Source organism: Schistocerca piceifrons, chromosome 5 (genome assembly GCF_021461385.2).
Source record: "Schistocerca piceifrons isolate TAMUIC-IGC-003096 chromosome 5, iqSchPice1.1, whole genome shotgun sequence".
Taxonomy (NCBI): Eukaryota; Metazoa; Arthropoda; class Insecta; order Orthoptera; family Acrididae; genus Schistocerca; species Schistocerca piceifrons.
This window is the reverse complement of record NC_060142.1, coordinates 102,211,271-102,236,372: the sequence shown is the minus strand read 5'-3', so window position 1 is coordinate 102,236,372 and position 25,102 is coordinate 102,211,271. Positions and strand designations below refer to the sequence as shown.

The following is a 25,102-nucleotide window of genomic DNA, read 5'->3' as shown; positions in this document are numbered from 1 at the left end:
GCCGAATTTCATATGAGATGTTTTAAGATAAGGTCTCCTGCCTTTGATTGAAATTCTTCTTATTCCTAAATATGCGGCCTCCAGCCAAGTTTCACTAAAATTAAATTGCTAAGGCCTTCACCCTGTTTAGATTGAAGATTTAGAAAATATTCTTTGGTGAAGCCTCCTGAAGAACCCTGTATTTCAATTTCTTGCTTGGAGCTCGTGTCTTGGATTTTGAGTGTGGCCTCCAGCCGATCTAATCAAAGGAGGTCGATTAAAGTTTTAAATGTTTTGCATCCTTGTTGTAATGTTGTGTGTTGATGAATAAAGTTTGTATGTTGAATGCAACTGACAGTAACCCTTATTTGGCCCCTTTCCACAACCTAATCCCCTCTTTCCTGCTAGACAAGTTGCTGGCAAGAATAAGATACAGAAGAATGGAAAAGAAAATTAAGGTAGTGTAAGATGACGATCAGTTTGGTTTTAGGAAAGGTAAAGGCACCAGAGAGGCATGTCTGACATTGCGGTTCATAATGGAAGAAAAGCTAAAGAACAATCAGGATTTGTGGACCTGGAAGAAGCGTTTGACAATATAAAATGGTGCAAGATGTTCGAAATTCTGAGAAAAATAGAGGTAAGCTATGGGGAGACACGAGAAATATGCTATATATTAGATTATGGTTGTAGGGCGCAAAGCAGTATACAAAATATACAAGAGTCAAGAGAGACTAATAGGAGTGGACGACCAAGAACAAAGTGCTCGGATTAAAACAGATCTAAGACATGGATGTAGTCTTTCACCCCTATTGTTCAATTTGTACATCAAAGAAGCAGTGATGGAAATAAAAGAAAGGTTCTGGAGTGGAATTAAAATTCAAGGTGAAATGATATCAATGATACGATTCACTGATGGCATTGTTATTCTGAGTGAAAGTGAAGAAGAATTACATTAGCTGCTGAATGGAATAAACAGTCAAATGAGTTCAGAATATGGGCTGAGAGTAAATCGAAGAAAGACGAAAGTAATGAGAAGTAACAGTAATGAGGACAGCGAGAAACTTGACATCAGTATTGATAGTCACGATTTAAATGAAGTTGCGGAATTCTGTTACTAGGCAGCAAAATAACCAATGACCGACAGAGCAAGGAGGACATCAAAAACAGACTAACACTGGCAAAAATGGCATTCCTGGCCAAGAGAAGTTTGCTGTTATTATTTGAGGAAGATATTTCTGAGAATGTACATTTGGAGCAGAGCATTGCATGGTAGCGAATCGTGGACTGCGGGAACATCGGAACAGAAGAGAATCAAAGCATTTGAGATGTGGTGCTACACAATAATGTTGAAAATTAGATGGACTGATAGGGTTCGGATCGGAGAGGAAAGGAATATGTGGAAAACACTGACATGGGAAGAGGCAGGATGATAGGACCTGTTAAGAGATCAGGGAATGACTTCATTGGTAATAGAGGGAGCTGTAGAGACCAAAAACTGTAGAGAAAGGCAGAGATAGGAATACATTCAGCAAATAGTTGAAGACGAATGTTGCAAGTGCGGCTCTGAGGTAAAGAGGTTGGCGCAGGAGAGATATTCGTGGCTGACCGCATCAAACCAGCCAGAAGACTGATGACCCAAAAAAAATTAATCTGTAAGTTTAATATACAAACCCTTTTCAGCTTCCTGATACCATCTATAGCAGTTTCTCTCCTTCCTTGTTTGTTTCGGTGCTGACTCCCACAGTAGCGGACACAACAATTGGCAACGATAATTCCAGAACCAACGCTACCTTTGCTCTACGCCGCTCCGTGACAGTGCGTCACTATGTCTCTCTTTTGTTTCGGAAGCGCATTTCTACTGTTTGCGTATAACTGTATCTATAACATTGCTGCGGTGCTCTCCTCATTCAAATGAACCCGCTTGCTACACCAGCGGCGCCTAATCCTCCGGATGCTGCTGGCTTTGATATAATGAAGTTTATTGAGTTTCAGAACCACGAAATGTTGACGACGGCAGTCCCTTATTAACACACAAGCCGGTGCAGCAGAAACACCGCCTCTACAGCAAGCTACAACCATGGCACTGCCTTCGTGCACTCCATAGTTCCACGCTTTCGATGACCAACAATACGAATGGAACGAGTACTACGCTCAGTTCGACGCTCACTGTGCTACACATCAAGGGCAAGGTGCGGTCAAACTTTGTTACTTCCTGTCAACGGCCATCACAGGAGTTTACCCCTTTGCTCGGAAGTTATTCCTTGCTAGTTTTTGAGAATTCAGTTCCCGTCCTCTCTACGTATTACGAGGATCAGTTAGAGGTTGCTCGTTACAAGTTCTTTGGATTATTGTAACGGAAAGAACAGATATAACGTCAGTGGTTCACTGAACTTCAGGATTTGAAACGACAAGGTTGTTTACATTGTACCTGTAGACTGTCCTAAAGTGACGCAGTTATTCATGGTGCCATTACGTACAAAGTGCCACATAATAGGTTTCGTGAACAAGTTCTTAAACATTCTGATCCAACTCTGAAACAAGTGTTGCAAATTATTCAACATCAGGACTCACGTGATAGAGGCGTGGAAAGCTTCGAGGTAGCTCTCATTTGCAGTGTAACACAAAGAGAGAAACAGCTACGGCCTTGCGACTGACGACTGTGCGCAAACAGGCCACCGCGCCTTGTCAGAGTAAACAATTAGTGTGCACGCATGTGTCTGCTGTGAAATCATGTCGCTGCTGCTTTTCCACATATAAAAGATAAAAGTGCCATTCGCGGAACTTCACTTTCTTTGCATGTGGGAAACCAGGTTACGTACACACCGCGTGTTTGGAACATAAAAAGAAATTTACCCATGCTCACATTCGTAAGCACACAGCAACTTCTTAATCAGTGAATGTACACTGAAGCGTCAACGACACTGGTGTAGGCATGTGTATTCAAATAAAGAGATATGTAAACAGGTAGAATCGGTGCCGCAGCCAGCAATGCCTATATGCACTAATAAGTGTCTGGCGCAGTTGTTAGATCGGTTATTGCTGCTGCAACGGCAGGTTATCAAGATTTATGTTACTCTGAACGTGTATTACAGTCGGCGCACGAGCGATGGGACACAGGATCTCCGAGGTACCAATGAAGTGGGGAGTTTCCCGTACGGCCGTTTACGAGTGTACCGTGAATATTAGGAATTGGGTAAAACATCGTATCTCCGACATCGCTGCAGCCGGAAAAAGATCCTGCAAGAACGGGTCCAACGACGACTGAAGAGAATCGTTTGACGTGACAGAAGTGCCATTCTCTGAAAATTGCTGCAGATTTCAATGTTGTGTCAGCGTGAAAACAATTCAACGAAACATTATCGATACAGGCTTTGCGATCCAAAGCCCATTTGTGTATCCTTGATAATTGCACGACGCAAAGCAGTACGCCTCGCCTGGGCCCCTCAACACCGACGTTGTTGATGACTGGAGACATGTTGGTTGGTCAGGCGAGTCTCGTTTCAAATTGTATTGAGCGGATGTACGTGTACGGCTATGGAGACAACTGCATGAACCCATATGCCATGAATGCGAGCAGGGGACTGTTTAAGATGGTGGATGCTCTGTAATGGTGTGGGGTGTGTGCTGTTGGAGTGATATGGGACCCCTGATACGTCTAGATACGACTCTGATAGGTGACACGTAGGTACGCACCCTGTCTCATCACCTGCATCCATTAATGTCCATTGTGCATTCCGAGGCACTTCGACAATTGCAGCAGGACACTACCCTACCCTAAACGTACATAAATGCTACAGAGTGGCTCCAGGAACACCCGTTTGAGATTAAACACTTCCACTGGCCACCAAACTCCCAAGACATGAACATTATTGTGCATATTTGGGACGCCTTGCAACGTGCTGTTCAGAAGAGATCTCCACCCCCGCGTACTCTTACGGATCTATGGACAGCACTGCAGGATTCATGGTGTCAATTCCTTCCAGGACTGCTTTAGACATCAGTCGAGTCCATGCCACAACGTATTGCGGCACTTCTGCTTGCTCGAGGTGCCCTACACTATATTAGGCAGGTGTACCAGTTTCTTTGACTCTTCAGTGTAGTTGTTTCTAAACTGGCTACTGGTACTAGTAATTACCAAATTCACAATATGTCTTTACCCCGCCGAAGTGTTGTAGAACGACAGTCAGGCAAACTGTTTGTTAACTTAGTAGTTGCTGGACCGTGTGTGCCATTTAAGTTACACACTGGCCCTTCCGTATATAGAGTTGGACTCGCCACAATTGACAAAGTTGAGCACGCATTTTACTGAGTGTAACAGTCAGATCATGCTAGTGCTTGTTACATGTTAGTTTGACTGCCACATTCCAGTCTCACACCAGAACAGTAACTTTTACAATTTTGCGCTAGAGAGACCGTGAAAATATTTTTGGGTTAAGGTCTCTTGATTTGTTTGATCTTCGTATTCAGGACAGCGTACTTTTTGTTTATGCTTTCAACCCAACAGACAGCATTAGTCAACTGAATGTAGAGTTTCCTGATTTATTGTCTGACGGACTTGGCAGAGCACATAACGTTGTAGCGTGCGTTACAATGATGTACAATGCGCAACGTAAGATTTTTCGGGTGTGTTCCGTCTCTCATGCATTTAGAGATGATGTTGCAAGGGAACTTAAAGAAAGGCAAGACAGTGGAGTTATTACTCCTATCCGGGCTAGTCAGTGGGCTTCTCTCTTAGTCACTTTACCAAAGACTTCTGGACAATTTCATCTTTGCGATGACTTTAAATCCACAGTGTGAACTCACAAACCATAATCGATACATATCCGTAGCCTCACCGTGAGGAATTAATGACAGGCTTTGTGCAGGCCGCTATTTTTCAACAACTGACTTAAGAGATGTGTATCTGTAATTCTGCTAGATGAGGAGTGTCAAAAATTGTTTCTGGTCAACACACATTTAAGGCTGTTCACATTTTTGCACTTACCCTTCGGCAGCGTAGCCACACGTGCCATATTCGAACGCTGCATACAACAGCTTACTGCGAAAGTTCCCGTCTGGTCAAATTATTTGGACGCTTTTGTGGAGTCGGAAACTATACCGAAGAAACATATTAGTAACCTTCGTATGATTTTTCAAGGGCTTTGAGCTGCAGGTTCGTAGTGTCGCCTGGACAAATGTGCCTTGTTTCAGACAGAAATTCGGTACATATTCTTAATAGTGAAGATATTCATCCTCTTCAGTCACATTTTCTGGTCATCGGGGACCTCTCTGCCCGCGGAACGTAACATAGTCCATTCTCGGGAAATTGACAAATTATATCTCCATTCTCGGGAAATTGACATATTATATCCTGTTTATATTCAGGGCAGCTCTGCAATATCATTTGCGCCAGAAGAATGTGCATTTTGGTCCAAAGAGTGCCGGAATGCATTCTAGAAACTTAAAAATGTCTTGTTGAGTGACAAATGTCTTGTTCATTTCGATCCCGCTAAGCCTGTGGTTTTCGAGGTGGACGTCTCTTCTTACAGAATTGGAGCTGTCCTGTCGCACAGATTTGGTTCGCCGGACAGGCCGATTGCTTTCACTTCCAAATTATTGACCAAGACACAATGTTACTATTCGCAAATCTAGAAGAGGCGCTCGTTATTATCTATGGCGCTACCAAGTTTCACCATTATCTGCTTGGTCGGAAGTTTTACCTAGTGACGTACCATATATCACTTCAGTCTTGGTTTGCCAGCCGCTGTGGCCGAGCAGTTATAGGCGCTTCAGTTTGGAAACGCCCTGTTGCTACGGTCGCAGATTCGTGTCGTGCTTCGGGCATGGATTGGCATGATGTCCTTAGGTTAGTTAGGTTTAAGTAATTCTAAGTGTAGGGGACTGATGACCTCAGATGCTGAAGTCCCATACTGCTTAGAGCCATTTGAACAATTTGAAGTCTTTGTTTCGTCCGTCCAAATGTGTTCCGCCAGGTACAGCTCAGAACCTGCAACGGTAGGCTTTGTTATTGTGACAGTATGAGTACGAAATTCTATACTGGCACATGTCGAAGCATGCAAATGCTGACGCCCTTTTTCGCCTTCCTGTTGGTCCTGATTCTGAATTAGATGCTACTGCGGCGTCATGTTGACAGATCTATGTGTAGGACACTGAACTTCTACAGTCTTTTCCACTGCACTACAGGAAAATTTCACTGGTCGCAGAAGCAAACCTTGAACCTTTTATTGTACTACATCTGCACTGCTTACCTCCTTCAGTGAATTCTTTCGAGCACCGATGTTTAGATCGTCGGCATGGGCTCTCCATCCAGCACGGCGTGATTTTGTTGCAAACCGACTCTGGAGAATCGCGTGTGCTTATTCCTAAAGTGTTCCAAAAAGATGTTTTGTGATTGCTCCACCAAGGACATTAGGGAAATGTACGCATAAACAGTTAGTGCGTGGTCACAGTATTTGATCGGCCATAGACGCACACATTGAACAAATGACGTCACAGTGTCGAGCTTGTGCTGAGAATCTGTTGACCCATCCGGAAATGATTTCAGATTGGCCAAAGTCTCAATCGCCGAGGCGGCGAGTGCATATTCACTTTGCTGGTCCCTTTTGGAACACTCGTTCGTTTATTGTTGCAGATTCTTTTATCAAATATCCCTTTGAAGTGGCCGTGAACTCGGCTATATCGCCTAGTACCAATCGGGCTTTGTCATCTATTTTTTGCTTGGAGGGTTTGCCAGAAGTTTCGGTTGCAGACATTGGCCACAGTTTACGGCTCTGGAATTTGAACAGTTTTGTCAGCCAATGGTATCACTCACCTTACCAGTGCTCCGTTTTATCCTCAATTGAATGGAGAAGCCGAACGATTTGTGTGTTCTTTCCAGCAACAGATCAACAACAATGTGCCTCCCACACACGAGAGTAAGCGCTGCTGCTCTTCCGTTCCCACTAATTTTCTCCCGACTGGTAGGGAGGAGGGGGTGATGGGTAGGACGTCCTGTGGTGGTGGCATTGTGCGCTAGCTCAGTAGATCTCGGCACATCAAGGCGAGCACACACGCAAAAATTTTCCAACAAGACAATACTTCGAATCTGCAGTGGTGTAATTGAGTAACTAGGGCATGTAGTTGCTGGACAGGGTAATAGTTGCACCTTCCACACCAACAGCTCAGCACAGACAGCGATTTTCCTGCAAATTTCTTTTCGATGGGGAGTGGGAAGTGGGAGGAGAGGAAGGCTTGGGAATTTCCCATGGGGGAGAGGGTTAATTAATTGATCAACTTAATTAATTTTTCAAATTATTTGCAGGCATAAGTGAGCTTGGATTGGCGAGGGGCAGGGGGATGGGGGATTTCACAGAGAAGTGGGGGTCAGGGAAGGGGGTGTGGATTTTTCAGAAGAACATATTCTCCCCAGGGGACTCATAAATCAACCCCCTAGGGGGTCATAAACCAATTAGCATAACGACATTTGACGGGGAGGGGGAAAGGGTCATAAATCATTCAAGTTTGCCAGGAATGTATTTAGCCCACACTAAGGAAATGCCCTTGTACTCTCTCTGTGTTGTATGATGATGATGATGATGATTATGATTATGATGATGATGAGAGAATGGAGAGGGTGAAACCCATTGCTGGCTCATAGCCTAGTTGTCGCGAATAGCAACGATGCAGCCAATATTAGTGCCCCCATCCGACAGAGAAGTCACCATCAACAATGTCACATCCCCTCACTCCTTCAGACACTAGGGAGAGGTTTGGTTTTTAAACCACGGCAGTGGCGCAAAAGCCGGCGATCAGGAACTTTACACCACCATCTCTTCTCCACTTACAGGCCCAATACTAGTACCGAATTTTTTTTTTTTTTTAATCACTAGCATTCGAACCGGCTAACCTCCTGAACAAGCTTCCGTCAGTAAACTTTCATATTGTTGTTGTTGATCTCATTTTGCTCGTTGCATCTGTTCGGGGCGAATCACGCGTGGCACCCGTTCATTGTCGATACCGTCACTCTGTTTCTTTTTTTTATTACAGACTACAGCTATCCCTCTGTCTGAACGCGCTGAGCTACCGTGCCGGCTGTGAACTCGACTACGTAAGCGAGCTGTATCGACCACGGTTTTCGAGGTATTTAAGCAAAACGAACATTGATCTCCAAACGAATCTCCACCCCCACATTCAACCGTCACCAGTCAGGATCTACAGTGCGTCCTTTTTCGTAGCGTAACCCTTACAATCACAATAGCTTCGTAGTCGTGACAAACACAACGAAGAAATTTTTTATTTTGTGCTATTAAATTCCACGATGTTGTTAGGTAGAATTTCCACAAATGTCACTTATACAATTTGTAAGTGATCGACTAAGGCAATGTCATAATTACGCCGGCCAACGAAGACCAAAAAAGGTCGAATGTGGAAGTAGTTCGCGCAGGTGCAAATTTTTGTATAGTAATAGGAAGCAGCACCGTGCAATGAGTGTGTGAGTATGGCTGCGTCTGGAGGTCACTTTTTTACGTTTTTCTTGAATAACTTTAAAACTACCGCCTTTAGCGAAAACTTATCCAAGCACAAAATTTAACAACATTAAATTTCTACAGAAAGGTCATGTTTATTTTTTCTGTACGACTAATAGTTTTCGCGTAGCGAGCGATAGAATATGGAGATCTGGCCTGTGGTTACTGAAGGTCGGATGTAACACGACATCGGTAGTGGCAGCTGCAACGCTCTATATACAGGGTGTTACAAAAAGGTACGGCCAAACTTTCAGGAAACATTCCTCACATACAAAGAAAGAAAATATGTTATGTGGACATGTGTCCGGAAACGCTTACTTTCCATGTTAGAGCTCATTTTATTACTTCTCTTCAAATCGCATAAATCATGGAATGGAAACACACAGCAACAGAATGTATCAGTGTGACTTCAAACACTTTGTTACAGGAAATGTTCAAAATGTCCTCCGTTAGCGAGGATACATGCATCCACCGTCGCATGGAATCCCTGATACGCTGATGCAGCCCTGGAGAATGGCGTATTGTATCACAGCCGTTCACAATACGAGCACGAAGAGTCTCTACATTTGGTACCGGGGTTGCGTAGACGAGAGCTTTCAAAGGCCCCCATAAATGAAAGTCAAGAGGGTTGAGGTCAGGAGAGCTTTCAAGGAATTGGTCCGTCTCTACCAATCCATAGGTCACCGAATCTGTTGTTGAGAAGCGTACGAACACTGCAGGAGCTCCATCGTGCATGAACCACATGTTGTGTCGTACTTGTAAAGGCACATGTTCTAGCAGCACAGGTAGAGTATCCCGTATGAAATCATGGCGGTGAATCGAGGAAGTACAGTACATACTGACGAAACTAAAATGAGCTCTAACATGGAAATCAAGCGTTTCCGGAGACATGTCCACATAACATCTTTTCTTTATTTGTGTGTGAGGAATGTTCCCTGAAAGTTTGGCCGTACCTTTTTGTAACACCCTGTATAAATGACACAGCGGATATCTCATTGAGAAATCGAGTTGGAATTTGTTGTTTATTAGTGAGAAGAAAGAGTTAGGTCTCATGTTAGAGGGCGAGAAGACCACCAGCAAGTGCCGAAATTCGACTGTGACAGAATCTTCGCTTATCTTGAAAGAGACGTATCATTTCGCAATGCTGATGTCCACGACGGTGGGGGTCTAACGACTATCAGGAATATAAGAAGTGGATAACCTCAGGAAAACTAATTTCAATGTCATACAGTATCCCAGTTGTTCCACATGATTAGCGCACAAGAGGACAGACAGGTTTTCCACTGGGCCATGCAGGACCGTAAGTCTACATACGATGAACCAAGAATTAAGCTGATTCGCAGCAAGAACAAGCAGGAGCTTTTAAACATTGCTGTACTGCTAAAGGGAAATATGTGGCCTCCTAACTGTTTATGTTCTTCTTCATTTTCTTTTGTCTTCGTCCCACACTGGTGCGCAGTCGACATGGTTATTAACGCTTTTGGCAAGGTTAGTTTAACGGGTCGCTGGTTGCCCTTCCTGTCGCCACACCATTACCTCGGACGGAATGTATGGAAGTGACCGAAATTTTTCTAATTATTTTTCAAATCGTGTAACTCAGGTGGCTCTTGGATACCTGTCCATTAGGCATCTAGTGGGATGTAGGAAACCGCCTAAAAACCGTTTCCAGGTTGGCTTGCGCACCAGCCTTCTTGCCCCTCCAACGGGTGGATTCAGTCCACTTCTGGTGCACCACCCCATCTGGGAAGCGGTGCGCCAACACGCACGGCTATTCGGACATCTCCACAGTTAAGCTGGAGTTCGTCCAATGTCACTACACTGCAAGCAGTTGGGGGATCCCACCATTGACTGTCATATATCAAGTGGACTGGAGTCGAATTTAGCTGCGTAGACTGTCCGGCATACGACACACCGTTGCGTGTTGGGGTATTTTGATTTAACCACATACTGTTGTTGTTTCCATTGTAGGACGAGATAGATCTGCTTGCCCTCGACAAAGGTGGAAGCAGGAAGGAAGTGTATATCTGAGTTCCAAGCGAAAACGCCCAAGGTAGAAAAATAGTGCCATGATTGTTTGCAGTGACACCGGGAACTTGAGAGAGGCTGTCACTAAAGCAGCAAGTCCTTGAGGCTGTGGGGCAGCAATGCCTTAACCGTAAATTTGGCCTAAGGGAGAGGGCCATCGCTCTGTCATAAGCGTTTACTAGACTTAGTCCTCCCATGTCCGATTCACGTCGAACTTTGAAGAAGATAACTGTGCTAACGAAGCAGCCAAGAATCGCCATAATGCAACAGGCCCTTGGGTTTGTAAATAAAAGAGGCTATGAACCGTCAGGACGTGCGACACTAGGCAGATATTGGCCTAGCGTACCTGGAGGATGTTCGAAGTGTCGTGATCTGCTAACCCTTCTCTAATTTGGTGCAGAAGGCGCCTATAATTATGCGTCGTCATATGGTGTATGGTGTAAGATGTATATCGCATCTCATCTGGTTGCAGACGCGTAAGAAGGTGACACTGTCAGATAATGATCCCTTCCCCATTTGTACGACTGCTGACTTTTCGAGGTTAATGCGGCTAACCGAGACGGACTCGTACGTCTTGATCCATTCTGTGGAGGTTCTCAAATCATCACCACCATGGAGTACCAGCATAAAGTCTCCTGCACATGTGGTACATATGAAGGTGGCAGTGTCGAGCAGTATCCTAGTGAGTCGAGGGCATAGGCCAGTAACAAGCGCTCCAAGGCCAACACATAATATATCAAAGGGCAGCCTTGGCACACTGAGCGGTGAATATGGATGGCCGCTATTTAATGACTGGATTGTTAATGAGGATACTCGGTAATGCATCAATTAGTAGGCACATCATCACTTCTATAAAGCGTTCTGGGTATCTGATGCTCCAGAGAACTTCTGTCAAGAATGAGAGGTCAACTTAGTCAAATGCTTGACTTAAGTCTATGAAAACCAGCACACCTTGTATGAGCTGAACCTTTGTGTTATTAATATAGTGAAAATTTTCATTTCACTCTTCAGCATCTTCAAGAACTGGTAACGATGGATACAGGACCCACCATTCGGTTTATGAATAGGCACTATCAGTCCTTCAGGAAGCTAACAGGAAGTAGTACTTTTGGAGACATCAGTTCTTGGCATATCTCAATCTAACACAGCATCAACAGCTGCTTGAAGGCTCGATAAAACTTCAAATGTAGGCCATATGGCAATGGGTTCTTGATGGCCAAACGTCTGTTGACGGCATCAGACACTTCGTCCTCTGAAATCTCCCCTGTCAAGACCGCCTCCAATGATTGTGTTATGAGGGCTTGATCAACCTCGAGACTTCGGTAATCAGCGCCGGATCCAGTTGCTGCACTGAATACAGTCGAGCATAATGCTCATGACAACCTTTGGCTGTATCCCATTGTTTGTTGAGACGTGATTATGTGATACATTAAAAGCTGTTCTGTGAGCAATCGGTCTTGCACATGCTCATGTTCATGTGCTGTGGCTTCTTCCAAACGGAGGCGTGCGAGAGAAACCATCTTTCATTAGGCATGTTTTACTGAAGCCTGTCTGTCCAGCGACGGAAGTCATTGTGAACATTCTCAGAGGATGGTAAAACAAAAGTCGCTTCACTGGTTCACGGGCGTTGCGTCTGATAATGTTGTGGAAGGTACACAATATTTAGACGAGACAGTTACTCGTCGTCATGAAGTGTTACAATGGCTCTGACTCGCTACAAAAGGGCTGGCGCCAAAGGTTGAGCCTACAATGTTATTGTAAACGAATCACAGAACAATGCGACACCCAGTGTTCCTGACGGACTAACAGGCCAGGAAGGTAGCACTGGATGTCGCCGTGCTGTATGAGTCGTCTACGATTGAGCCTCAACCCTTGGCATCTGCGCTTTTCAAGCGAGTCAGCGTATACACTACTGGCCATTAAAATTGCTACACCACCAAGGTGACGTGCTACAGACGCGAAGATGCTGTGATATGCAGATGATTAGCTTTTCAGAACATTCACACAAGGTTGGCACCGGTGGCGACACCTACAACGTGCTGACATGAGGAAAGTTTCCAATCGATTTCTCATACACAAACAGCACTTGACCGGCGTTGCCTGGTGAAACGTTGTTGTGATGCCTCGTGTAAGGAGGAGAAATGCGTACCATAAGATTGTAGCCTATCACGATTGCGGTTTATCGTATCGCGACACTGCTGCTCGTGTTGGTCGAGATCCAGTGACTGTTAGCAGAATATGGAATAGGTGGGTTCAGGAGGGTAATATGGAACGGTGCGCTGGATCCCAAAGGGCTCGTATCACTAGCAATCGAGATGACAGGAATCTTATCCACATTGCTGTAATGAATAGTGCAGCCACGTCTCGATCCCTGAGTCAACAGAAGTGGTCCTTTGCAAGGCAACAACCATCTGCACGAACAGTTCGACGACGTTTGCAGAAGTATGGACTATCAGCTCGGAGGCCATGGTTGCGGTTATCCTTGACGCTGCACCACAGACAGGAGCGCCTGCGATGGTGTACTCAACGACGAACCTGGGTGCACGAATGGCAAAACGTCATTTTTTCGGATGAAGCCAGGTTCTGTTTACAGCATCATGATGGTCGCATCCGTGTTTGGCGACATCATGGTGAACGCGCATTGGAAGCTTGTATTCGTCATCGCGATAGTAGTGTATCGCCCAGCGTGATGGTATGGGGTGCCATTGGTTACACGTCTTGGTCACCTCTTATTCGCATTGACGCCACTCTGAACAGTGGACGTTACATTCCAGATGTGTTACGACCGTGGCTCTACCCTTCATGATCCCTGCGAAACCCATCATTTCAGCAGGATAATGCACGACCGCAAGTTGCAGGTGGTGTATGGACCTTTCTGGATACAGAAAATGTTCGACTACTGCCCTGGCCAGCACATTCTCGAGATCTCTCACCAATTGGAAACGTCTGGTCAGTGGTGGCCGAGAAACTGGCACATGACAATATGCCAATCACTACTCTTGATGAACTGTGGTATCGTGTTGACTCAATGCCCAGGTGTATCAAGGCCGTCATTACGGCCAGAGGTGGTTGTTCTGGGAACTGATTTCTCATGATCTATGCACCCAAATTGCGGTGAATGTAATCACATGTCAGTTCTAGTATAATATATTTGTCCAATGAATACCCGTTTATCATCTGCATTTCTTCTTGGTGTAGCAATTGTAATGGCCAGCAGTGTACATTGCTGAGAATAAAGTAAAGTAGTAGTCTGACCCATAAGAGTTAATTTTTCTTGTTAAGATTTATGTTCTTTAAATGGGTAACACCAGTGTAGAATGTGACACCGAGCCCTGTAGTCACGTTATGGAAATAAAAAATGTTGAAGATTATTACAAGAATAAACACCAAAAAGTTGGATAATATTATTTATGTGAGGAATGTAATAAGTGATACCAAGTAGTGTGTATTGGCTAGTAATTGCAGAAATACGTCAGTAAACGCCTGAATATGACGAGAAGCTGCCCCGTCGAAATACTGTGCAGCTTCCTCAGCATTTTCCGAAAGGACATCCGTGAACGAATGAAGCAGTTACTACGTCGGAAAAGTCTTAAACAGCACAAAATAAAAGTCGATTATGTGTCTGCGCCACGCAGATGCTTCTCTACCATACATCATCGCCCGTGGGTTGGTTTTATGCAGTGAGTCCCTCATCTTAGGGCTGCGGGGTAAAGTCCATAACAGTGGACGCACTTATTCCATACATTTTCCACAGCTACATGACAGACTACAGAGGACAAGTGGATGGTGGTGAGCTCCCTTGGGCTCCTACTGCACTGTACTCTGACGGGGACGGGGGCTATGATGCAGACGTAGGGCAACAGATCCGAAAAAAAGCTGTTGGCCATAGTTCCCCATCAGGTATCACAATCTGTAGTGAGCGAGTAACATAAATCCGGTGGTGTCTGCTGGACGAATGATATGGTGAATTTAGCATAGCCATGTCTATCCCTGTGGATGTGGCGCCATGTTTCCATCAGTTGAAGATTACGAATGAGAATGTCAAACTCAGCTCTTGGGGAATATTGCAGGAGCCATTCCGAAGGCGCTTGTGTGCAAATGTAGTGCATGTCAATCACCAGATCGTCTAGCTGACAGTGGCAGAGCAGCACAATATCCTCTGCAAAAAATCTGGAGAGTTTCGGCCGTCAGCCTGTAACGGAAGGAAGATAGACATTACTGAGTAAGTTCACTGTGGCGGCCATGCGTGTGAACTGGGGAGATATCGAACGTCCTTGGCTACCAAGACCTGTCTAATTAGGACGGCGACTCCGCTACCGTTGGGCGAAGCATGGGAGACATGAGTTGTGTAATTGAAGAGGTCAGGAAAACGGGCTACGTGGACCTGTTGCAGGAGAGACATGTCGATGTCCACAGCATCAGGCATTTCTTGCAACATGAAGAATTTATGACACGTTCTGACAGTGTTGAGGTTGATTTTTGCCAATCAAAAAGTTTGTTGCCTTGTCTCTACCTCTGGTGGTGTCGTCATGGACGACGATAGAAAGGGATACCTTCGCCTAAGCGCCACTGACTCACTGCCATTCACTTGGTCGCTGGGGCAGTAAGTGCACATTCTGTATCGTCCTTATCTTGCTTCCTCAATTTTGTCGCCAAGTCACATTCAACGTCTTTTGCCCTTGGACCATAAGTAGTTAGCTGCTGTTGTGCAGAAGTTCCAAATGTCGGATTCCATATCTCTTTCCTACGGGCACCTCATGGAGGGTCAGCTTTCTTTGATATCATAGTCAGCAGGTCTGGAGGAGAAGAATAGACCTCGTCTTGAGTGTAGAAGATGTCTTGTCGGCCCGCCGCCATGGCGGGCGCATCGACTATGCCATGCACAACCCTGTGACATCCCTGTTCTATTGGGTGGTTTCTTCATCCGTTGGAGATGTCATCACTACTTTGAAGTGGTTGAGGAGGAGGACTATCGACCCCAAAGGTGGCACCAATTCTCCAGTCAGTGCCTGTGACAGCCGACATTGACATGTCATGACTTTCCTGGCTGCAGCCACAACACATGCATAGCTGGCCAATGTACATCACTATCGCACAGCAACTGCTGAGGCTGCGTTACGATGGAACATGTTTTGTCAGTTCGATTTTTATTTGGCGGACACCATTGTACACCTCATAAGTCTCATATATCGACGACATTTGTCGACCACATATCCGATCACGTTTTAGTACGGACAGAAAGCTGCATTTACGACGTCACCTTGCACATTAAAGGGGAGTTAACAGACGCTAAGTGTGCGCAAGTAGAGGCGTGCACGGTGTGGTGTCACCGCCAGACACCACACTTGCTAGGTGGTAGCTTAAATCGGCCGCGGTCCATTTAGTACATGTCGGACCCGCGTGTCGCCACTGTGTGATCGCAGACCGAGCGCCACCACAAGGCAGGTCTCGAGATACGGACGAGCACTCGCCCCAGTTGTACGGACGACATTGCTAGCGACAATACGGACGAAGCTTTCCTCTCATTTGCCGAGAGACAGTTAGAATAGCCTTCTGCTAAGTCCATGGCTACGACGAAGCAAGGCGCCAATTGTAACAGTGCATGTATCTTACGAGTCTCATTTGTATAGTCAAGAGAGATGTATCACAAGGAGTGATTAAAAGTTAAGTATATTCCAAAGCTACGTATTTTCTTTATAGCAGTCATAACGTTTCCTGTTCCAGACTTGATGCCAGTCGGCGTGTGTGTACACGTGCCTTTCTTTCGGCTCCCTTCTCAGTGTGGCGTAGCTAGCGTGTTACGCCACAACAGATTGGCGACGAGAGAAGTGTTCTTTCTGATTGCTTACATTTACTTGCGTCATGGCTTCGCCAGATGTACTGTCCGAATTTTATCGCTTGCAGAATCAGCAGACGCAGGCGTTATTGGATGCCCTTGGACAGCTCGTCCAGGGTCAACGTGCCATTCAAACCGATTCGGCAGCCGCCGCTTCACCGCTACCGCAGCCACAACTCGCAGTTGCACCGCCTTTTAGGCACTACGATCCAGCGCAAGAATCGTGGCCAGAATGGTCCCGACAGTTTGGCTTTCATCTAGCCGCCTACAGAGTTCAAGGTAATGAGCGGCAGCCATTTTTGCTTTCTTGTGTCGGTGTGTCCACCTACCGTGTGATAGTGAAATTGTTTCCCCGACGCGACGTAGCAACTCTGTCCTACGAGGAAATTTTGTCTGCTTTAGATGCCTATTTTAAAGAAACAGTTAATGTGGTTGCAAAAAGGTATACGTTTTTTCGTACAAAACGTACAGCCGGTCAAACTAATATGGAGTGGGTTGCAACTTTGCAAGGCCTTACAAGGGACTGTGCCTTTGATTGTGACTGTGGCCTTTCTTATTCAGATACCATGGTACGTGATGCAATTGCACAGAACGTTTCTGATGTTCGCATACGGGAGCAAATTTTGAAACTAGTTAATCCCTCCCTTCAACAAGTGATAGACATATTGGATAGACAAGACACACTTGACTGTGCTCAGGAATCTTTTGAAACTTCGCCAGCCGTGTGTAACATTAACGGGCCCACTGGACGCACCGCGCGGCCCGGTAACCTGCCCTCGCGCACTTCGACGCAGCTGCCGCCGCGCTCTAAACCGGGTGTGCCGCGCCAGCATGCAAATGCAATGAAATCATGCCCGCGGTGTGCTACTAGACATTCGCGTGAACATTGCCCGTCACGCCAAGCTATTTGCTTTTTCTGTAATAGGAAAGGACATGTTCAAAGTGTTTGCCAGAAAAAGCTCAGATCAGACAATCACAACCATTCCAGGCCCTTTGCTTCGCGCCGGAATCGAACCAAGGACACTCAGGCTCATGGACCTTCGCCCATGGATATTCATGTCGTTAATTCCGCTTCGTCCAGTGCCACTTTCTCTAACAGTGACTGTGTTCATCCCACAAAAACTGTGCGTCGACGTCGCCAGAAATCACGTCAATTAGCAAGTGATGCTGTGCCTGTATCAGTTCAAATTGCACAAAACAGTCGCTCTTGTCGTCAGCAGAACAATAAACTTTTTGTAGATTTGGACTTTAATGGCAAGGTCATACCATTCCAGCTCGATACCGGAGCTGCAGTTTCATTGCTCAATCACGACACGTACAAACAACTGGGCACACCTCCGTTGCGTGCCGCAAATGTTAAGTTACATAGTTATTCAGGACAGAATATACCTGTGTTAGGACAGTGCAGCCTTCTTGCCACATACAAGGGACAAACAAAACTTGTGTCATTTTACATTCTTCGTTCTTCTTCTGCAGTGAACTTGTTTGGTTTAGATTTATTTCAATTGTTTAACATGTCTATTGTAAATCAGGTCCTATCAGTGAATCAGACTGTGCCTGCAGACAGTGTTCCTCGGCTATGTGACGAATTTGCAGACATTTTTGCACCGGGCTTAGGTTGTGCTAAAAACTATGAAGCACATTTGGAACTGAAAGTCAACGCGCAACCGAAATTTTTCAGAGCGCGCAATGTTCCCCACGCATTGCGTGATGAGGTCGCAAGAACATTAAACGATCTAGAATCACAAGGTGTGAGTGGATGTGCGCAATGCCTCTTTCCTTTCAGCTCCGCTTCATCGCTTACGCCGTACAGGTGTTCCGTTCGTCTGGACGACGGAATGCGAACGCGCCTTTCGCCAGTTGAAATCGGCGTTGCTTTCTAATACTTGCCTTACGCCATTCGATCCCCAGAAACCCCTTTTGTTGATGGTAGATGCATCGGATTTCGGGATCGGTGCTGTGCTTGCGCACAAAGTTGGCTCGCATGATCGCCCTATTTCCTTTGCGTCAAAATTGCTCTCGTCTGCGCAAAGAAATTAGTCCCAGATAGAGAAAGAAGCTTTGGCTCTCGTGTTTGGTGTTACTAAGTTCCATGATTTCTTGTATGGTCGTCACTTTACCATCATCACAGACCACAAACCTTTGACGTCACTTTTTCATCCGAACAAGCCTGTACCTCCGCGTACAGCACAGAAATTCATTCGCTGGTCTATTTTCCTCTCGCAGTACCGCTACGATATCTTGTATCGGTCCACTGCTAAGCATGGAAACGCCGATGCGTTGTCCCGTTTACCTGTTGCTGAGGATAAAGCATTCGATTCTTCCGAACTTGCTTGCCTGTTCATTGATTCGGAAACCGATGAAGTGGTCGAATCGTTTCCGATTAATTTTCGTCGTGTAGCTACAGCCACAGCTGCTGACCCTGTCCTTGCTACTGTTTTGCGTTTTGTTGCTACGCAATGGCCTTTGTCAAAGTCTCGGATCGAGGATCCGTTGGTTCGCCGATTTTTTGCTCACAAGGACACACCTTTTGTTCGATGTGGTGTTTTTTTGTTGCGTTCTGATAATGATCAGTCCAGAGTAGTGGTCCCACGTTCGTTACAGTCCTCTGTTCTACGGCTTCTTCACCAAGGACATTGGGGTATAGTGCGAACGAAACAACTTGCTCGTAAGCACTGTACTTGGTTCGGAATCGATGCTGCGATTACGAATATGTGTTCTTCTTGCATGACGTGTGCCGAACAACAATCCGTGCTGCCGCGGAAAGTCTTTGCACGGCCAAAGTCACTTCCCCTTGGCAACGCTTGCACATTGATTTTGCTGGTCCATTCTGGAATGCTCAATGGTTGGTTCTGGTCGATGCCTTCAGTAATTTTCCTTTTGTTGTCTGGATGTCTTCCACGACGTCCTCCGCCACCATCCAAGCGTTGTCTGCTATCTTTTGCATTGAAGGTCTTCCGCAGACTATTGTTTCCGACAATGGCCCACAATTCATGTCCGCAGAATTTCAGTCATTCTGCCAGGCCAATGGTATTCAACATCTGACATCCGCGCCGTTTTCGCCTCAGTCAAACGGTGCCGCTGAACGATTGGTCCGGACTTTCAAGTCACAGATGTCGAAAGAGTCGCATTCTCGGGAGGACACGTTGTTGCTCTTTTTGTCCTCGTATCGCTCTCAGCCCCGAGAGTTGCTCCACGGTCGTCCTCATCGAACCTTGATGTCTTTGCTGCATCCGCCGCATCAGGTTCCTGTGCAGCGGCAGACTCCTGCTTTTGCTCCAGGCGACGTTGTATTCAATCGCAACTATCGCGGTTCACGGCGTTGGCTCGCAGGGCGCATTCTTCGCTGCCTCGGCCGCGCGATGTATTTGGTTTTGGGGGCCTCTGGTGAGGTGCGTCGGCATCTCAATCAGCTGCGCCTCTGTCGTCGCACGGGTTCTGCCGCTCCCCGTCTGCTTTCAGCGACGGTGCCGTCCGGTCAGCGCCCTGGGGACCCATCTACTGGCTCGCCTCATCCCCAGGTGTTACCGACGCTGCCTTCCATTTTGCCCCATGGCGACGCGCCGCCGCAGCCGCCGCCGCCGCCGCCGCCGCCTGTTCTCCCGCCGGCGCCGCCCGCAGTGGACGCTTCGCTGCAGCCGCCATGCGCCTCCCTGGGTCACGCGCCGCCGATCGCTTCCCGTGACCAGCCGTCCTCCGCCATGGAACTCTTTCCCGCTCCGGACCACATGACGTCATCGCGCGTCGGATTCCCTGACGCAATGGAGGTCGACCCTTCGGCCCCTCCTGTCTCTTTACGGGCGCATACACCGCATGTTGACGTGCACCCTGGACTAGGTTTTCAGGCGTTTCCTAGCTCCCCTCGGACCGAATGGCCGGGTGCGGGTGGCACAGCCTCGCCTGTTGTTAGGCTCCCCACCTCATCGCATACATCAACATGGGGTCCTCCCCACGGCGGGCGGAAGCCTTATCTCACGACCGTTCGCCGATTTGCGGGAGAGGAATGTGGTGTCACCGCCAGACACCACACTTGCTAGGTGGTAGCTTAAATCGGCCGCGGTCCATTTAGTACATGTCGGACCCGGGTGTCGCCACTGTGTGATCGCAGACCGAGCGCCACCACAAGGCAGGTCTCGAGATACGGACGAGCACTCGCCCCAGTTGTACGGACGACATTGCTAGCGACAATACGGACGAAGCTTTCCTCTCATTTGCCGAGAGACAGTTAGAATAGCCTTCTGCTAAGTCCATGGCTACGACGTAGCAAGGCGCCAATTGTAACAGTGCATGTATCTTACGAGTCTCATTTGTATAGTCAAGAGAGATGTATCACAAGGAGTGATTAAAAGTTAAGTATATTCCAAGGCTACGTATTTTCTTTATAGCAGTCATAACGTATCCTGTTCCAGACTTGACGCCAGTCGGCGTGTGTGTACGCGTGCCTTTCTTTCGGCTCCCTTCTCAGTGTGGCGTAGCTAGCGTGTTACGCCACAACACACGGTCCTCTGTATCGCCCCAATGTGATCATCAGGGTGTTCGAACTTAAGCGAATCGCGAATTTTTTCACCACAGTTGTGCACACCTCGGAATTTATTTCCTCGACGTAAATGAAGGTGGCCGTAATTGAGAAGTGCATGCCCACAGTGCCCAGGGAATCCAAACATAAATCGTCTCGTAGGAATAGTTCAACCACATACACACGTGGTTTGGCGTTATGTGGTTGAAAAGTGATTTCCATCGTTGCATTTCTATAGTAGTGCGCCATATTTAGAACGACTACCAACTGTCAACAGGTAAACAACTGCCTGTGCCAAGCTCCGCTGGCGGGACGCAAACGAGACTTGTGTACTAAGCAGATGTGGGGATAACACAGCTGCACTGACTAGCTTTGTCAGTGCCCTCACTAACAGGAACTTCAATTCATGTCTTCAGCCCATTTTCCCTTCTTAAATCGTCAGTATAGTAGCAGTTAGCGCATCTGCCTAGGAAGCAGGAGATACTGGTTCAAGTCTCAGCTGTGTTACAAATTTTAATTCATTTCTTTAGCCTCTGTCCTTAGCGAAGATAAAGTTTAGAGAATAATTTATTATACCCAAGATCGCTCAAAAATGGCAATGCTCACATTACTGCCTACAGTAATTCATTGCCTACTTCTCTTGTATTGTGTGATCGTATGATGCGTACCTCATTGTCAGACATTGTAAGACGAACGGTGTTCAAAATGCTTAATTGGAATTGTTATGTATCCGCACGAAGTTGTTGGAGAATTTATTACATCTGAAGATTCCAATCAAAGGCTGAAACTTGTGATGTGAATGTTATAATTTTAAATCTAGGCTACAGATGTCTGGAGAACAAAGGACTGTCAGAAAGGTAACAGTTTTTATGGATTCCCAGAAGGCTGCAACAGAGACGAGACCTGGGCCTGCGTACAGCATCAGAATGGACGAATCCTTGACTGGAGGATCCGAGGGCAATGAACGTTGCCGCATCATGCTTGTCATTGTCATACAGGTTGAACACCTCGAGTGATGGTGTGGACTGCCAGTTGTCACTGAATACGATCACTCCTTGTTCCCATAGGTGGCAATTTTGACAGCGTGAATTAAACCTATGACGTTTTAAGGCTAGTGGTCTGCGTCCTGCCTTCGAGATCTCCATGACGTTAACTTTCAACAATACAACCCAAGATAGTAGAACCATATAAGTCCCATTCCATTTTGAACTTAGACAGAGGGTATTCTCTAGCCAGCGTGTTCTACCAGTCCCTGACCCACTGGAAGCATCTGATCATGGAGTACCGAGATTTGAAAGCAAACAATTAGATTCACGGACTCTTGTCACAGATTCAAAACAACATGGAATGACGCACCCATACCTCTTATCCACACCCAGTTAGAATCGATTCGCAGCTCGAGGTGATCCGCTGTTACCCCCAGAGCTGCCAGATCACTGTGCTAAGCATCGCATCGTATCTGCCCAGAAAGACCTATCAATGCAATTATGCACTCTGAGATACAGGTAGCTCAGATATTAATGTTCTCGCAGTACTGTGGAATCACGTGACCACTGGGCACCTTCCAAGTCGTGGAGGGCAGTGGTCATGATGCTTTGGCTTAGCAGCGTATGTTGAAAACTAATAGTATCGTTATGTTTTAACACAGTGACAATGGACACTTCTTTTAAGCACACTATCTCTGGGCAGATCTCTAAGAAGCGAGAGATGTGGCGGATAGTGGTGGGCTCACCTGATGGAGATGTACCTCCAGACAGCGAGGGTGAGCGTGAGGCAGACGTTGACGGAGTGCAGCATGAGCGAGAGGTGGGCGTGCACCAGCAGCATGGCGGCCCAGCCGTACGGGTAGTCTCGCTGCTCGGGCAGCACGACGTACAGGTAGGCGGCGACGGGCACGTACTCGAGCATCAGCAGCATGTCGGCGACGGCGAGCGCCGTCAGCAGGCGGTTGATGGGCGCGGCGGCCAGCTCGCGCCGCGTCAGCACCGCCACGTTGAGCGCGTTGGCCGCCGTGCCGAGCGCGCACACCAGCAGCGCACAGTAGCCGTGTGCGCGCCGGTACACCAGCAGCGCCTCGCGCAGCGCGCCGCCGCACTCGCTGCACTCGCTGCCGTCGCCGCGCGCGGGCCCGCCGCCGGCCAGCGCCACCGTCCTGCGGGCCGTCGACAAATGTCCGTAGGTAAAACTAAACTATGGGGTTGGGTTGTTTTGGGGGAAGAGACCAAACTGCGAGGTCATCGGACTCATCGGTTTAGGGAAGGACGGGGAAGGAAGTCGGCCGTGCCCTTTCAAAGGAACCATCCCGGCATTTGCCTGGAGCGATTTAGGGAAATCACGGAAAACCTAAATCAGGATGGCCGGACGCGACTGAACTATGCTCTGCCTGAACAGGCCATGGAGGCCCAACGATACTGACTGGTTGCTGTGAGTAGTGGAGCAACAAGGACGTCGCCCCAAAGTGGGTCATTCCAGGGCCGGTGTTGCCCCAAGGCAGGCGTCACCCCAAATCCAAGATGGCGGCCGTGACGCAGGTACGTGACGTCACGTGACATCAGCTGATGATGCGATTGACGTCAGCTGATGATGCGAGAAACAATATCCTAAAATGGCGGGAAAATAGGTAAATTGGGGTACCTCCACTAAACTAACTCACCCTATCCTACGAACTCGCGACAAGTTTGAATTTTTGGCGGGAAGATAGGTCAATTGGGCTGCCTATACTAACCTAAGAAAATGGCGGGAAAGAAAGGGCTACCTCCACTAACCTCATCCTAGGAACTAGACATAAGTCACGTGACATCGCGTACTCGCTTGACGGACGCCATCTTGGATTTGGGGTGATGCCAGCCTTGGGACGACGCTGGCCCGAGGGTGACCTACTTTGGGGCGACGTCTTTGTTGCCCCACTACCGCCATGCTATCACAGGCCACAGACCTAACTGGGTGCAGATATGGAGGGGCATGCGGTCATCACACAGGTCTCCTGGCCGTATGTCAGTTTAGGAGACCAGAGCCACTGCTTCTCGACCAAGTGGCTCCTCAGTATCCCTAACAAGGACTGAGTGCACCCCATATGCCGACAGAGCTTGGCAGATAGGATGTTCACACATCCAAGTGCTAGTGCAGCCCGACAGCTCGTAACTTCGGTGACTGACGGGAACGGATGTCACCAATGCGGCAAGCTGTTGGCTCCATAGGTAGAAAGCTGGCAGAATTCACTGTATTCCACTCAACACGCATTTGCTATGTTGCTTACAAAACATAGCAACCATTTTAGAACATCGGTCAAATGTTTGGAGCCCATATCACATAAGAATTTTGAACATCTACTAAGAAGGTAAATGAGAATGGTCACACTTGTGATTCGCCGATACCCCAGCTTAGCCGAGTGGTAACACGTTTGCCTATCACGCAGCGGGTTTGGATTCGATTCCCGGTTGAGTTGGAGATTTCTTCTGGTCGTGGACGGGGTGCTGTGTTCTCCACATCATCATCTCAGTGGTCACATGTCCGATTCGCCCATCCACCGCCGTAACCGAGTGGTAACGTGTTTGCCTACTATGCAGTAGGCTTGGGTTTGATTCCCGGTTGGACATTTTCTCTGCTCGTGGACAGGGTGTTGTGTTGTCCTCATCATCAGCACTGCCACTCAAGTCGTCCAGTGTGGCGTCACCTGAAGGAAGACTTGCAACGCTGCGGCCGAACTTCGTGTAATGGTCGTCCTGGCCAGCAGTGCCACATGATCATTTATTTTCCTTTTTTTCTGATTCGCCCACTGAAGTGCATCACGAAAATTCTGAATACCTCAAACGGTGTACTCCGCATCAGCGGTTCCCAACCTTTCTTAGACCATTATCCCTGTGCGCAGTCAGACATTAGCTAGTACTCCCCCCTCTCCCCGCCCCCTTTTCTCGTCCACATTATCACCAACTAGCATTTGGTTTGTATGTGTGTGTGCGTGAGTGTGTGTGTGTGTGTGTGTGTGTGTGTGTGTGTGTGTGTGTGTGTGTGTGTGTGTGTCTGGGTGACGGAGTGGGCTGTTAGAATTAATGACTAAGGAATCGCAAATGCTACCCACAACTCCTCAGATAAGACGGATAACTATCAAAAGTGAGGGAAGACAGCTGCTACAAAACGTTCTTCCCCCGTATTACTCCTCTCAATTGCGCCACTTGCTTGACCTGCACACTGCAACCTCATTTAAAATGTGTGTACTATACTTACTGTTTGTAAATCACTTGA

At 47.2% G+C, this 25,102-nt stretch overlaps 1 protein-coding gene across 1 annotated transcript in view; it reads right to left on the bottom strand.

Moving 5' to 3' along the window:
• LOC124798764 (G-protein coupled receptor dmsr-1-like) overlaps nucleotides 1-23,685 on the bottom strand; it is an 87,236-nt gene extending 63,551 nt beyond the window's left edge. Inside the window, exons 1-2 of the mRNA XM_047262293.1 lie at nucleotides 23,668-23,685; nucleotides 22,593-22,933 (exon numbers count right to left, since the gene is read on the bottom strand). Coding sequence (XP_047118249.1) covers nucleotides 22,593-22,933; nucleotides 23,668-23,685 — 359 coding nt within the window. The remainder of the gene's footprint in view (nucleotides 1-22,592; nucleotides 22,934-23,667) is intronic.
• Nucleotides 23,686-25,102: the final 1,417 nt, after the last annotated feature.